This window comes from Colias croceus, chromosome 9 (genome assembly GCF_905220415.1).
Source record: "Colias croceus chromosome 9, ilColCroc2.1".
Classification (NCBI taxonomy): domain Eukaryota; kingdom Metazoa; phylum Arthropoda; class Insecta; order Lepidoptera; family Pieridae; genus Colias; species Colias croceus.
In genome coordinates this window covers 7,826,750-7,843,554 of record NC_059545.1, presented here as the reverse complement: position 1 = coordinate 7,843,554, position 16,805 = coordinate 7,826,750, and the positions used below count along the sequence as shown (strand labels likewise).

The window sequence follows — 16,805 nt, the reverse complement described above, 5'->3', positions numbered from 1 at the left end:
AGTGTTTTTCCGACGCCCCTGATAATTCTTAATTATCTTACGTATCTCGCCATAATAATATTTACAGGCAGAAATTAGAAGTAATCGACGAAGTTGCCACAGACAGAGAAGACGCAATAAATAAATGTAAACAATTCTCAATTTCTGATAGCTTTACTCCATAGTGAATACCTAGTCCATTAACGAGGACTGTCACAAAACAAAAGTTTCGCGCCAAAACCTTAGTGGCTAAAAGCTAACCGTCAAGCTGACGTGAATGGTTTTATTCTGGTTTTATTAAATCTATGGAAATGTATTTGAAAGGGAAACTTGTTATACCTATATTGTAATTACATACTTAAATATTTTATTTTAAAATGTAATATTTATTTTTTAATTTTGTTCATTATTATAAGGCCCCGTTTCCACCTGCAAGTAAACTTCTGCAAGAACTGTTCGACAGTCTGTCTGACAGCAGCTTGCATGTGTAAACTCGGCGTTTCCACCTGCAAGTAGACGTGCAAGTTGCTGTCAGACAGACTGTCGGACACTTCTCGCGGAAGTTTTCTTGCAGGTGGAAACGGGGCCTTAGTCTTAAAAGTCTCCAACAAAAATATACATTAAAGATAAATCATTCATTTATTCATTCATTCATAATCATACATCAAGGAACATCAATAAAGTATAGTACCTACTTAGGTATTTCATGTTCAAAGTAAGTATGCAAAAAATATAATCAATGGTCAATGGTCACAAAACAGAAACAAAGTAAATATTATAAAATTATGCATGTATTTTTTTGTAACTACATATTATATGTAAATAATTGGAAGAAAAAACTATATTGACAAAAACTAACATTACCAATACTTGTTTTCGACCCACTAAGTGCAAACTACATAAGTACATCGATATTCCTACAACTGCAGAATAGTATACCCATATACTTTTTGCTCCATATTTCCAACCCAACCTAACCAAGATCTATCAAATATATCAAAACTCATCAGCCAGCAACGCAGCCGTTTCAGGGTCCACGGTTTCCGTCATGCTCATTTGCATGTCCGTCCATTCTTCTCTTTGGTTGTCTATGAAATAATAGATCTCGGCTATGCGATCGCGGTTGCGTTTCACTTCGTTGCTAAAAAAATGTAATAAAATATTGTTTTAATCAGACGGTATGTAACGTTTGGATTTTTTATTTTCGTATTTTTTTTAATAAAATTACGATAAGATACGGATTTGTATGAAATAAAAAAACCTGGCATACGTATAAAAAAATAATACTATTATCTTAATCATTGTGAAATCAAATTAACGGATCAAATAACGGATAATTATATAATACCTACTTAAATTGCATTACTTTTAGAATATAGGGTTATAAAAGATAGAGCTTTTTTAATATAGCTTTTTTTTTTAATATAAATATTATCAATAGCCATTAGTAACTTTATTGGTAGTGTATCATAGCTGGTGATTTTTTAGAAACCGAGTTAGTAAATTACAACTACTCACTCATTAGTCCCTTGCACGAGTTCATCGCGCCAGTTATTAGCGCGAGTCATGAGCAAGTCCTCGCGAGCGTCAATGAACCTCATGTGATTATCCGACGATTGTGCTACTAGATTCATCATCGCGTCTCTGTCCATCATTACCTGTGATATAGAAGATAATTTGCTTTAGAAGTTTTAATATTATAAATTTATAAATAAATAGAAAAAAATCGATCACGAGACGGGACTCGAACCCGCATCCTTTCGCGCCATTCCGGGGCGGATGCCTGACCAACTCAGCCACTCGTGACCCGTCAGAGCAATCGAATTTATTCTATCCTTTCAGTTTTATGTGTCTAAGGGACACACCGCGCGCCATCTATTACCATAAAACCAAAAATATCATTTCAACAGTTTTGATATTACTAATTAGAAAAAAAAATGACACTTCAACCTAGTCGACTCTAATTATTCAATTTTTCACAAGAATATATCATTCCACTGTGTTGTGGTCCACAAAAACAAAATCTATTCCCCTCTAACTGTTTCGGTTGATAGATACTACATAAAAACGCAGTAAAAATTAATCATGCTGTACTGTAACAAAAAGACTTAAAATTCAAGAGGAGAGTGAACAGGTACATTCTAGGGAAGCACGCTCCATCTCAGGCCACATCTCAGCTTACCATCAGGCGAGATCGTGACCAAGCGCTCCCCTATCGAAGCATAAAAAAAAATTAAATGATGTTATTATGTCCTCAATAGTCTCGCATTAAACTAAACATAATATTACAAACCTCAAACAATTCTGGCGGCGCATCTCCCAACATAACTTTATTACCCAAGAGTTTGGACAGCGTTTCAAACTGTCTCATCGACCAAATGCCTTCATGTTCCCGCCACGCACCGAACGCGTTTCTAGACACTTCTAGAAGCTTCGTTATCATTTCCGTCATGTTCACTGAGAATTGGACCCTGGATTCCTACAAGTGTTCTTATTCATCAATAAAAGAAGATGAATTGATGGAACAATAAACGATATGGAGCCAAAAATATTTTAATGTAGAGACCATAGAAACAAAACTTCCAATAAAAACGACGTGTGGCACTCGGGGACTGCCGCGGTAAAGCTATTGCATGCTATGCCTTCAAGCCACACCTCCGCCCGTCGGAGTGGGGAGCGTGAGGTTTTTTCGTTACGGAATTTCTCGATTCGGTCCCCGCGCTCAAGGCCCGCGATAGAAGCTATGCAATAGCTTAATAATAATTTATTTACTCTTCCATAAATTCAATATCTAGTAAAAATGTCTTGAAAAGTAAAATACACTATTAGCAAAATACAAGAGCTTATTATGGATTAGCAAAGCAAAACCATGTTTTTTTATTGTGGTGTTTTTGCTTTATTATGTTGTAAAGGAGAATCATTTAAGTTATAAATTATGGAAAAATGTTGCTATATAAATTAGCTCTTCACTAAAAAAGTGTCGGAAGAAGAAGGTGGATCTAAGTACGTCGCATTTCGCAATTTTTTGCTAGATTTTTCAAAACTAATAATCTAATTACCTCGCAGCGTTCATACAATTGCATTTCAATGGACATTAGTTTCTTCCACAGATCATAGACAAGCTCATTGAACGCCTCTCCCGCGTCTATGATATTTGGCTCTACTTGCTCTATGGTCGCTTGTTTCGCTGTCACTTTGTTGATTATTTCATTCATTTGTTCTACCAACGGTTTCTTTTTGGTTTCAAATTCTTCTACTACCCTACACATTTCAAATAAGAATAAAATTATACAGAGATAAATAAACGAATTGTGTTAAATTCTGTTTTTTTGTGCGTTTTCTTTACAACTGATGAAGTCTTTAACGTGGATGAGGTAGGGACTAACAAAATTGAACTTCATTTATGCACTTCTATCTTTATTTTGACTTCCATCTTCTATCTTTATTTTGACTTCCACTCAAATAATTGCATTATAGTTTCCTCTATAACTTTAAACAATTTTAGCGTTATTAAAGTAATAAACGGTATACTTACTGCTTACTCTTCTTAACACTTTCTTCCAAGGCATTATCCACAAGGTCTTTGAAGAGCTTTATTTCGTGCTGCCTCGCGTTATACGCCCCTTGTGCGAATTCCACTAGACCCGCCATCGTTTCTACGTATTGTTCCTTGTATCTGAAATTCAATAACAAAATTAATGTTAAATTAAATTGAAAAACAATATGAAAAGTAGAATTGCTACATAAAGAGACGATAAGTTTAGGATCTTTAAATGCATTAATGAAATGAAAAGAAATAATAAAGTAGGTTTACCTTTACAAAAAAAATATCATCGGATTATTTGTATATACGTACTGTCTTAATGACGAAGAATTATATTGGATTATTATTTTGTATATCGGATTATAATTGTCAAATTTTAAAAGTACCTATTACAATTTTTTTTACGTTTCTAAGAAAAATACCCACTGTTCATAAAATCCAAGAAGCTCTCCTCCGATCTTCAGAAGCAACGAACCATCTGGATCTTTCTCGAACATGGATTCGATCAACTCCGGCCCACTCAAATACTCCACAAACGATAGCGCGTAGAATTTCACTTTAGCGTCGTATTCTTCTTTGGCTATTCGCGCTTTTTCCGATTTTTCATCTGCATCGTCTAACTTACGGAGAAGACCGCTAAAATTAAACGAAAGTGGTTTACCCATGTGAAAAAAAACAAAGAATATGATCGATTCAGCGCCATATTATGATTGTAATTTGATTTTACAGTCATACATAAAATATGAACCGTTATAATCAAGCCGTTATTTAAATTTTAAATGGAAAAAGCATTTTTTTTATCACATTAATTGTAATTTGACACAATTACTCAAAAAGGTCATTGGCATAGTTAATCCGAAACTTGTATTTAGATTTAACGAATAGGTATCCTTTATTTTTTTCATGGGGCAAAAAATACGACACGTCGGTCGGTCGGTAGTTATAATATGTTGGTAGGTAACTCATTTCAAACTTTTGTCAACTATTTATAAAAGGGAACCATAAAATACTTATTCTAGGCTCTAATAAAACTTCAAGCAATACAATTTTTTATACTTTTACCGAAATATAGCTTGGCCAGCTTCTCTCTCTTCCTCCGTAATTAGTTTATAGTCGAGATAAGTAACTCTGGTTAGAGCAGATTTCAAAAACTGATTGGTCATTGGATCATCACAACATGGGTTGCCTTTGAAACTAACTGAGCGGAGTTTGCGAAATCTTCGGAGATACGACATCTATAGAAAAAGATGTAAATAGTAAATACTAGCTTTCCGCCCGCGGCTTCGCCCGCTTTTTCAAAGAAAAACCCGCACAGTTCCCGTTCCCGTGGGATTTCCGGGATGAAACCTATCCTATGTGTTAATCCAAGTTACCCTCTATATGTGTGCTAAATTTCATTCAAATCCATTCAGTAGTTTTTACGTGAAAGAGTAACAATTAACAAACATCCATACAAACTTTCGCCTTTATAATATATTATGTTAGATTCACTCATTTATGAAGTAGTAGTAGGTACCTAGATGATAATACAAGAAAATGCAGAGAAACTTTATAAATCTGACCTCTTTATAATCTTCAATCAAATTATCGCCAATACTAAAAACCAGCAAATTCTCTAATGTCTCCATATTTTCCAACTTTCGTATTCTATTATGGAATAAAGTAAGAACTTCCAAGTTGACTAATTCGTCTAAATTTTCAATCTTCTCTATTTTATTGAATGATAAATCTAATTCATTTAAACCAGTCAATTGTTCTAAGTTTTCTATTTTTTCAATTAAGTTGTGAGCTAAAGTTAATTTTCTTAACGATTTTAACATCCATAAATGATCAATTCTCAAGATATTTTGAAACTCTAATCGTACTATAGGTGCTTCGTCTAAATGAACACCTTCTTCAGCAAAAAGTCTTCCTGCTTCTTCAGTTGGACCTAGAGAAAAAAGTCAATGCTAAAGTACCTACCTATAATAAAAAATTTGTTTAGTCTGCCTACCAAAAAACGTTTGTGATTTTTAGAACATTCAATTATTTCGGGCACAAAATAGTTACATATAAAATAAAAGTTTTTCGTATGTAATTATAATATAGAAAATATGTTGTTATCAATAGATGACTATAGGAATATTTAATAAATTTACCGTATTCGAGAATGCATCTGGTGAGCATTGCATTATCAATAACTCCTGGTTCAATAGCAGGATGTATGATCAAACTGTTTAGAGATTTTTTCTCAGTCATATTCAATCAGGGTCGATTATGCTAAACCGTTACTCCCAGCGTTACACAAGAATGTCTTTATTAAATAGAAAGAAAAATAGATACGTTGATTGAACAAAACACCGCGGCCGTTTCTAGGATACCAAATTGAATTGTTTATTTATTTGGCTATTTGGCTGATATGACCCGTGACCACAGCCCGTGACATAATAAATTACTAAAAAATAGTGACAAAACATATAGAATTTATTCGTCATAATATCTAAAAATGTAAAAATATTAAATTTCCTGAAAAGAGCAATAATTTCAAATTTTGTATTTTATTATTTATTTGCGCCGTTTTCCTCTTCTCTATTTCAAATTTACCGCTCGAATTCAAAATCACAGATAATAAAATTGCATCGCATTGTAAAAATATAATTATTACTATACCAATTAATTACTTTGTAAACAATGTTAAATGTAATTAATGTTGAGATTGTATAATTTTACATAAGTGTTTAAAATGAGTTTTTTATATAGATAATTTTTGTTATGAAAATCTAAAATGTAGCACAAGTCTGTGTAGCGGAACGACGTTTACTTGACGTTTGCGCGATAATGAAATTATGAGTTATGACAAAGTGACAAGTGAAATCGGTGAAAAATATTGATAAATACAAGAATTAATTAAATAAAAAACAAAAATGTCTTTCTTTGGAGTGGGAAACCCTTTTGCTACGCCGGTTGGTCAAAAAATAGGTAAATAGAATGAACTGTGACCTAAATATAATATATTCTTATGACATTTTAAAGTTGTTGCGCATTTAATATCAAATATCATAATTTCTTTGTTCCCCTGAAATCTTTAGTACTCAAAACTAAACATTAAACAGATCCTTAAAAATCCTGGAACAAAAGCGTCTAAAAATGCTCATTAAACGTTAGCAAAAGTTAACAACTTGTGATTTTTTACAGAACAAGCTACTGATGGCTCCCTTCCTTCAGAGAACTGGGCTCTTAACATGGAAATATGTGATATTATAAATAGTAGTACAGATGGGCCTAAGGATGCAATAAAGGCGATAAGAAAAAGACTAACACAAAGTGCTGGAAAAAACTATACCATTGTGATGTACACTTTGACTGTACTTGAGAGTTGTGTAAAGAATTGTGGAAAGCCTTTCCACATCTTGGTTTGCAACAAAGAGTTTATATCTGAGCTGGTGAGTTGAATAAATTGATATGCCCTTGACAATTAAAGTATTTATCTACTGATAATAATTAGTAGGCAACATTTAAAGTAGACTAATGCTACCTAATTATATCTCACCTTGACCATAACTATGAGTATTAGAGAATTTGATATGATGTAACATTCCAAATATACATGTAATTTATTATACATGTAAACATTATTATTAATAACTTGTCTAAATTCCATTAAAGAATATATTAAATGTAGGAAAATGTACCCTATTATATAAATGTATATTTGGTTTTCTATATTCTCTAAATTCCTTTGAATCAAATCATGTATAGATAAAGTTCATAGCTTATATTTGAATAATGAGTAAAATGAATACTACATAAAAGATTTACAATATAAACAAATCTTATCTGATAAATGTCATTCACATGCCGTCTGTGCCTTGAATTCACATATACTATATAGACAGATATATGTGAATATTCTTTGTACATAGAATTCAATTAACAATTTAAATAGTATAACAATTTATTACAAATGGTAATATTATTTTGCACACTGAATTATCTATATTCCATATAAATCTATTTTTACCGTAATATATTCAACAATCTTGAACTTACACGGAATTCAAAATTCAAAGTTGTTTATTTGGAACAATAAAAACACACATTACAAAAACTTTATGAACAATGGCACACATAAAAGCTTAAATAAGCTGTGGCACAAGTGCCAATGCCCGCCTCCATACATTAAAAGTTCCACTAACCAACATTTTTACATTCAAAAGAGAAACAAAAAGTAATGATAAAAGTAAGTAAGACGATTTATACAAATTTAAAAAGGACAAAAATTTACAAAGACAACGATTAATGTATCCTGTCTTCTAGCTTTCTTTAATATCATTGTACATAAACAAATATATGAGGTACAAGGTTTTGTTGATAAAAGCATAAATAATGATCAAGTTTTTATCAGTCTGTACTCTGTATAAGATAAAAAGGTCAATATACAAATAATTTCAAATAACAAATATCTCTTTTACTAAATAAGTATTTAATAGAATATGATTATAGTTTTATGATGTCATCTCTGATAATGAGTATATTCTACCTCTTGTTAGAACATAAACTGGTTCATTTACATACAGGAATAACAAATAACATTTATTACATATTATGTTAATTTATAAACATAATTATGTTTAACTATTTTAAGACTAAGTATTTTTTCAACACAAAGAAAAAGTTTTACATTCATGAAAATTAATAAAATGTTAAATTATGAATAATTAGAGACAAAAAAAGTATGTTGTAATATTGTGTAATATAAAAACTAGTTTATTGGGTTGGGTGACCTAATAGTGTAATATTATGTAATAATGTTTAAGAGAATATTTATTTATTGAATTCAATTAATTGATAATTCAATAAAAAATCATTATACAATTAATTATTTATGTTTAATGTTTGTAAATTCTACAAATGATTATGGAAAAAATATTAATTACATACTTATTTAAAACAATTATTTTTAACAGGTAAAACTAATTGGCCCCAAGAATGATCCGCCAACAGTTGTACAGGAGAAAGTCCTTAGTCTCATACAATGCTGGGCGGATGCTTTCCAGAACCAATCTGAATTACAGGTTTGTTTTTTTCATTATTTCAGTTTTTATATGGATATCTTCACTCTTTTCAAGCTATATTAGTCCACTGTTGGACGCTCCTATAGCATGCCATTTATTGATACCTTATATGTCTAAATTAATAAATACAAAAGATATGTTGCTATGCTTAAATTAGCAAGTACAAAAGATAGTGTTACTATATTTTCTCAACAAAACAAGCAAACATAAGAAACAAAGACTATTATCATCATTTAGATGGTTGCATCATTGTCGTACAAATGTAAATTAATTCTAATATCTATTACTAGATACACTAGCATAGGTTTATGACTAAATTATAATAGGTCAGTATTCAAGCTTGTGGGTCTTCCACGCAAATAAACACATAGTTGTATGATATATATGATCTAGTTTGTTCGCATAGCCGTGGATTGGATTACATTTTAGCTTCGCATCTGATTCTAGAAGTCTTTGTTTTACGTTTATCGTGCGTGAATACGTTATGTTTATATTTTATATACAACTAGTGGTCCGCCCCGGCTTCGCCCGTGGTACATATTTCGCAATAAAAGGTAGCCTATGTCCTTTCTCGGATATCAAAATATCTCCATACCAAATTTCATACAAATTGGTTCAGTAGTTTAGGCGTGATTGAGTAACAGACAGACAGACAGAGTTACTTTCGCATTTATAATATTAGTATGAATTGATTGAAAATAAATTTGAGAGTAAGGCTAAAAAATAAATGTGTTCATCTTAAACATTGTATGTGATAGTTTAGATGTTCGTTGATTTAAATTTATTCAACCTTAAATATGTAGTTAGTTTCTAAGCGAAGCATCAGTGATGATTTTTGTAATGATTAACTAAATATGTAGTTCAAATGAAGCGAAACCACTGCATTTATTGTAGTATCAAAGAGATATAAGAATAACTGGGAAAACGAAAACAAAAATTTTATATATAATTTTTTTTTGTGTACGCTGTACATATTTATTAATCTAGGATCACTATTAAGTTCTTATCTAATTGATGCGTATTGTACGTTAATTTGATTGTCTTTTAAAATGTAATTCAATTATAATTGGTAATTGCTATCATATTACGTCTATAGCTGATAGCTACTTAATGTTTGATTGTTTCACCTATGTATTTTTGTGCATACGTGATATTTTGTTAATTTGAATATTATGTTACAAAGCACAAAATATACTGAGGTGAACTTTGAATACAAAGATTGCTTGTTCACATTTGTGCTGATGCTTCTTAGGGAAATAAGATTATCAACAACAATGTTCTTAGTTTATATAAAACTAACAATAAAAGATATAAAAACTCGCTCCAATCGAGCGGAGAAGCGCATTGCAATGATGTAATCTCGATTTCAATTTTCACAGATAAGATTGATAAAATCAAAGCCATTTCAAAGAAAATATATGTTTTTATTTTTATTCAACTGGAATTCGTGGAAATAGGTAACTTGTTTTCATAAATTTAAGTCATCGTATATTGTTCAAACTTATTGTGAACTAGTATCACGAAGATATTAGAGGAATTAGATCGCCAATAAAATTCCCAGCATACGTTGGAATTTATACAAAACTCCGTTGGGTACAGCTCTTAAACTGGATTAAGTACCTATGATACATTTTTTGTTATTTAAATAATTAAAAATAAAAAAAAATATCTCGAGAATGGTTCCAGATTGACGCGTACCTATTAGTACTTGAGTTGAATGCCTACCTTTAAAAAAAATCCCTAAATGATTCAACCTTTATAGTTTTGCTTATAATTTTTTTATCTTGTAGGGTGTAGTACAAGTGTACAATGAATTACGGACTAAAGGTGTTGAGTTCCCGATGACCGATTTGGACGCCATGGCACCTATATTTACACCGCAGAGAGTAAGTACACTGAAAATAAACCTTTATTTTGTTGAGATTGAAGTCATAACTTACATCCCCATTAAGGCTTAATAATAAATATATGAAATTAAATTTCTTATATTATTTAATTGTATTTTATGTTAGGTATATATGCTATGACTTTATGCTATGACTTATAAGTACGACACTACTGAGTCGGGTTTCGTCATTTGTAATCTTATATACCTGCTTAAACCAAATTACACTAAATAGTTTTCATCGATAATTGGATTGTCACCCTTTATGCCATTACTATTCAGTAGTCTTCTCTTATTAATAAGATTTAAAAACTATAAATTGTCATAAGTTATTACAACATTTGTACATACTTAACTGTCTGTTTATAAAGTGAAAATGTACAATAGAAAGCAGTCATACAATACTTTTAGCCACTTAGATGAAGCAGCGGTTAAAACAATTGCCTATAGTTATACAAGTGACATTTGACACCCGGTAGTATGGCCTCTGTTTAATCTGTGACACCTCGTTATTTGATACGCTATGTGTGGTGGGTGAGGTCAACAATGTACCTAATGTTTGTCACATGTAGCGTGTAAAGGAATGGGGATTTCATAAAATTAAAATCAACAAACTTTAATTACTTTGGTTTAATTTTCGTGTATGTTGTCTAACTTTCTTTCTTATGTATAAGCTGTTAAGAACTAACTGAAGTTCTCTTAAGAACACTTTTACACTTGAAAACTGTTGGCATTGTTGCAAAAAATCGTTATAGCTAGTTTTGGATGTGTGAAACAGCTTCTCCATTTCAAAAAATAGCCAAAAAGCAAAAAAAAATAAAAATTAAAAGAGTAAAAATTTCATAGCTTCCTAAGTCTATACAATTTTAAGTGAAAATGACTCGAACAAATTATTATTTTTTTTATTAAAAAAATCGAACATAAATGCTCAAATCTTCACAGAGCATAAATTTTCAGAGTGTACCAGATAGCGGAGAGCCGGTTGTCGGTTCGCCGCAACGCTCTGTGTTACCGCAAACCTCGCCTAGTCGGATTCCATTAGAAAATAATACGGGAACGGTAAGATTAGCGATATTTCTTGATGAAAAAATTATAGCAAGGCAAATTTTTTAGTCGGCCTCGATGGTCGAATGGGTTTTGTATTGATAATAAAAAACAGACATAATGTGGTGGTAGAGTTCAAGTATAAAAAAATATACGTGCTTATAAAAAAATTGAGTTGTTAATCTTTCAAATGTGTAATGTTCAGAAAGTTTTGAGCTTTCGTTGTATCGAAAATAGCATTGTCACGCTTGATTGATCTTGCAATAGAATTTTAGAAAGTGTGACACTAAAATATAAATAATTGCCTACTAACACACTTATTACGAACACTGAACAAAGAAAAGTAAGGGTTTCGACGATCGACGATTCAACTAAGAAGAGGAAAATGCCCTGTGTCAATTTTGTGTCAAATGTCTTAAGAAAGAAACAATTGACTTGGAAATCCATTTTGCATTTCCATAATGATTTATTTTATTTTGCGTAACTTATAAATGAAATTAAAATCCAATAGTTATTTAATATTTTGAAGTGAAGTTTCACTTAAAAATAACTTTTGAACTCTTTAGACGCGTTGAGCGTAAAATTTCAAGGTCGCGTCATGGCAATACCGTATCTTTGAATCTTGCCAAAGAAGTTGTACCTCTGACACGTGCGCTCGCCCACGCTTTTTTAATTTATGTAATTTTGTAGGTGACGCTCTCAGAGAGCCAAACCGCGAAGCTTCGTGCGGACCTGGCAGTGGTGGAGGGCAACATGAGCGTGATGAGCGACATGCTCAACGAGCTCACTGCGCAGCCGTACACACAGCATCATGACTCCGATATACAGCTGTTGGACGTGAGTATTATTTATCTACACTAATATTATAAAGAGGAAAACTTTGTTTGTTTGTTTGATTGTAATGAATAGGCTCATAGACTACTGGACCGATTTTAAAAATTCTTTCACCATTCGAAAGCTACATTATCCACGAGTAATATAGGCCGAGGAGTATATATATATTATATTTATAACGCTAAGACCAACAGGAGCGGAGCCACGAGGGTGAAACTGCGCGGCACAGCTAGTATTGAATATTTTTGTGTAATTATATTGTGCAAAAAAAAAATAATAGAAAACCCTCCCCACCCCCCACCACCCTCATTCGTAATGACATTATCATGTTTATTACAATTCAAATGCCTACCATGATATTATTATAACGTTATTAAAATATCTTATCAATGAATTGCTAAAAAACACATTTTATTTTTACCGCCTTACCGCCCGCGGCTTCGTCCGCTTTGTTTAAAACCTAATAAATTATATACTTAAACTTTCCTCTTGAATCACTCTATCTATTAAAAGAAACAGCATCAAAATCCGTTGCGTAGTTTTAAAGATTTAAGCGTACAAAGGGACATAGGGAAATAGGGACAGAGAAAGCGACTTTGTTTTATACTATGTAGTGATAGTGATGTTAAAAAACACATTCTTTTTTTAAAAATCATCACGTTTCAAACGTTTAGGAGTTGGCGGAGACGCTGCGTGCGATGCAGACGCGCGTGGCCGAGCTGGCGGGGCGCGTGGCCGACGAGTGCCCGCTCACCGCCGCGCTGCTGCTCACCAACGACCAGCTGCACAACCTGCTGCTGCGACACGCGCGCTTCACCAGCAACCGGTGCGCGCACGCGTGTGGCTAGTGACACGTCACGGCATGTCACAACACGTCACGACATGTCACAACACGTCACGACATGTCACGACACGTCACAACACGTCAAGGGTTTTTAGCATTTATCATCACGGATACATCAGCGACATGATATTACGTCATGTCACGTCACAACACGTCACGTCGTAACACGTCACGGATTTTAGCATATATCACCACAGATACATCAGCGACAGGATATTACGTCGTGACACGTCATGTCACGACACGTCATACCACGTCACGACGCATATTTTTAGGATATATCTCCACAGGTGCATCAGCGACGGGTACATTACTACTGCATTATTAGTATGGTCGTCATGATTCACAAGCAACCAGCACTAATAACAATCATCAGGTAGGTGTAAAATTTTCTATGGGCGGGAGACGCAGGTCACAACGGAAAATACGACATAATGCAAGATTTTGATTTTTGATGAACAAAAGAAAAAAATATGTATTCTTAACTTTTCTCACGACTTATGATCTCTTTCTAATGAAATAATAATTATTTTTAACAGAAACGCAGCAACAGGCGTCGCAACACCGTCCGCCATTTTGGGTGCCGCCATGGGAGTGCCCGGAACCGTTTCTCGTGAGTTTAAATCTTCAAAGACTTTCAAATATGCATGAGATTAATTTATATGTTACAACAGATAAATTTTTTTTTTGTTTTTTGACCGATATTTTCAATTAATTTCAGCCCCGAAACAAGATGATGATGCCTTGATCGACCTAAGCGATGACGTTCCTGATATTGCCAAACTAAGTGAGTCATCTTGATAATAAAATTTATGAAATTATATTGAACTCATGCTAATTTATTTTAATATGTGTTCTATTATCTAGGTGTAAAGGATAACCACGAAGAAAAGTCTCCGAGCGGCTCTAAGGACGAGTTTGATATGTTTGCCCAGTCCCGTAATGTTTCCTACGAAACTACTAAAACTGGGTATGTGTATGTGTATAATTATGTGTATGTGTATGGGTATGTGTATGATTTCCATTTTTTTTTATTTTAAAATTTGCATGTAATGTACCAAAATACCAAAAACTTTTCTTAACGTTTCAATAAATAAAAGGAAAGTAACTACCTATTTCCATATAAAATTGACTCGTTGCCACATACATAATTACTAATTAGTTGACTATTTTCATAGTTTGTATAAACATTTTTTTTCTATTAATTTATATTTTAAATAAATACTTGCAGCGGAAGCAGCTACGCGGATAATTTGGAAGAACAAGCCACGGCTGGATTGGCGACCATCGCCAGCACTAGACCCACTCAAGCACAGGCTCTTGTAAGTAAAACGTTATGTAAAATGTAAAAGAAAAACACATATTTATCTCGTACAGATTTAAGAAAAGGCTTCCAGTTGTATCTCCAAAAGAAAGACAAGGAAGGTGGCAGTACCATAATGTAGTATGTCTCTTTCCTTCGTGTAAAGCACCGAAGAATAATATTTTGTTCTTTCTTTCTCCAGACTGGTTTAACAAAATAATTTTTAGGGATCTCTAGAAACAAAGATATATGTTAAGCAGCCAAAGTTCTTTAGAATACAGTTATATTATTTTTATTATTGACGCTGAATTGATAATAATTATTATTATTAGAGCTATTAATTCTGTTAATTTTTATTTTTTCTTTTGTAATATATTTTTATTTCATTTAAAGGAAATATTGCGTTTTTAATGTTAATTTAGTTTTTTTTTATTTGTTTCTTACATATATGTATATAATTTATTTTCAACAGCCGTCGGGAATGGATCAAAGAGAAATTGATGAGATATCCGCTTGGTTAGAACAAGAGAAGGTGAATTTTGCTTTATTTTTTTTTTAATTTTTACGCACTGGCACTTTTGGCACTGTAAAAAAAGATTATACTTCAGAATTATTCATTTTGCTTTGTATTATGCGAAAGAATAGAGTTTATTTATTTTTTATACTGTAATTTAACGCATCGAATATAAGCATAAATCTGTACCCAAAATGTAGGTTTCGGTGTCAATCACATCGAGATTTATATAGTATTGAAATCTTGAAAAAAAATGAAGAGGGTCCAAAGTCCATATAACTATAGGATTCCAAGTAAAGTCGACCTTCGACGCTTACTTTTAAGTGTTCAAACGCACCAAAAATATAATCCTTTCCTATAAACATATAATAAATCCACGCACTGTTTGTAAGTTGCAACGAAACCACTCCTTTATCTCACAGTATTTTTATTTGTTTTAAAGAAAGTTTATATTTTACACAATACTCAACACTTACAGAAACAATTCTTTACATTCTATAAAAATTTTCTCATATTATTATATTATTTCTCATAAAGTTTTTTTTCCGTTTGTATTGTGTGGTGCTAAAAAAAACATTCTTTCTTTATAAACAGGCGGCAACAGAAGCGACAGGGCAAGAGTCTGTAACAAGCAGTGACTTCGAGAAGTTCCTCGCGGAACGAGCCGCAGCCGCTGACACTTTGCCACCAGCCAACACTAACACTAACACCAACACTAACAACACGACACCAACACCGGCCGCGAGACACAGGCAGATTAACAAGGATCAAGACTCTATGTTCGCGCTATAAAGCGATATAACGACAGAGTCCTGTTAGAGAAATAAATGTCACTAACAGATCATGATCAGGACTCTATGTTCGCGCTGTTGAAGATATGAATTGGGGGAGGGGGGGGTCTAAATCAATAATTAACAAATACAAATGGAAGATTTAGTGGGTCGGGCTATTGCTGAATCAATAAATGAAGTATATAAAAATATGAAGGATCAAGACTCTATGTTTGCACTGCAAATAAAATAAATCGTTATAATGTCACTGGCTGATAAATTAAAAAGAATGAAATAAAACATATTTGCGCTATAAACTGCAGCATAGTGTTTCTGTGTGTGCAAACTAGGCATAATTATTATAAATACCCACCCACAGATTAACAAGAAACAATTGAGAAGACAAAAAATGAATTTATATTAACTTGATATCCGTTACTTTGTATTACCGTGGGTCCCTCTAAAATACCAAATAGATTATAATCAATATCCAAATGAACAACTATCACAACTCCATATTCGCGCTAAAAATTTTAATATTACTTATAATTATGTTTTAAGCTATTGCATATAGCTTCTATCGCGGGCCTTGAGCGCGGGGACCGAATCGAGATATTCCGTAACGAAAAAACCTCACGCTCCCCACTCCGACGGGCGGAGGTGTGGTTTGAAGGCATAGCATGCAATAGCTTTACCACGGCCGTCCCCGAGGGCCGAGTGCCACACGTCGTTTTTTGTTTACCCGGGGCCCTGGTAGTTTTTTTTTCATAGAAATTAATACTTTATCAATACAAAATACCACCAATTTTAGACACCATTATAAATCATTATTCAAACGTGATACTTTGTAGCCGATGGTTACTTTACTACACAAAAGTTATATGCGTTAGTTTTCATTTTTATTTTTCTAGATTTAAGGCAATACGTTATGTATTAATATTTATTTAACGCACTGGGAAACTATTTACAAATGTTATTAAAAACAATCAATCAATGCTTTTTTTCAATCAATTTGATAATTAATTTTTTTGGCC

At 32.7% G+C, this 16,805-nt stretch overlaps 2 protein-coding genes across 3 annotated transcripts; one reads left to right on the top strand and one right to left on the bottom strand.

The window, feature by feature from the left end:
* Positions 1-968: 968 nt before the first annotated feature.
* Positions 969-5,872, bottom strand: LOC123694358 (dynein regulatory complex subunit 3-like). Its single transcript, XM_045639773.1, has 9 exons — positions 5,662-5,872; positions 5,086-5,453; positions 4,586-4,758; positions 3,950-4,159; positions 3,515-3,655; positions 3,039-3,240; positions 2,273-2,458; positions 1,498-1,637; positions 969-1,120 (listed from the first exon to the last, which is right to left on the bottom strand). Exons 1-9 carry the CDS (start codon positions 5,759-5,761, stop codon positions 976-978), a joined length of 1,665 nt encoding a protein of 554 aa, XP_045495729.1. The 5' UTR covers positions 5,762-5,872; the 3' UTR covers positions 969-975.
* A 481-nt stretch (positions 5,873-6,353) lies between these two features.
* Positions 6,354-16,421, top strand: LOC123694360 (TOM1-like protein 2). Of its 2 annotated transcripts, none has more exons than XM_045639777.1 (13): positions 6,354-6,481; positions 6,698-6,945; positions 8,470-8,577; positions 10,368-10,463; positions 11,405-11,521; positions 12,197-12,343; positions 13,015-13,166; positions 13,724-13,797; positions 13,906-13,971; positions 14,052-14,154; positions 14,416-14,506; positions 14,960-15,019; positions 15,596-16,421. In XM_045639777.1, the coding sequence occupies exons 1-13, from the start codon at positions 6,427-6,429 to the stop codon at positions 15,791-15,793; spliced, it is 1,515 nt and encodes a 504-aa protein (XP_045495733.1). In that variant the 5' UTR covers positions 6,354-6,426; the 3' UTR covers positions 15,794-16,421. The 2 variants fall into 2 exon arrangements, with proteins under 2 accessions (XP_045495733.1, XP_045495734.1); XM_045639778.1 differs by having other exon boundaries at positions 6,360-6,481; positions 11,420-11,521.
* Positions 16,422-16,805: the final 384 nt, after the last annotated feature.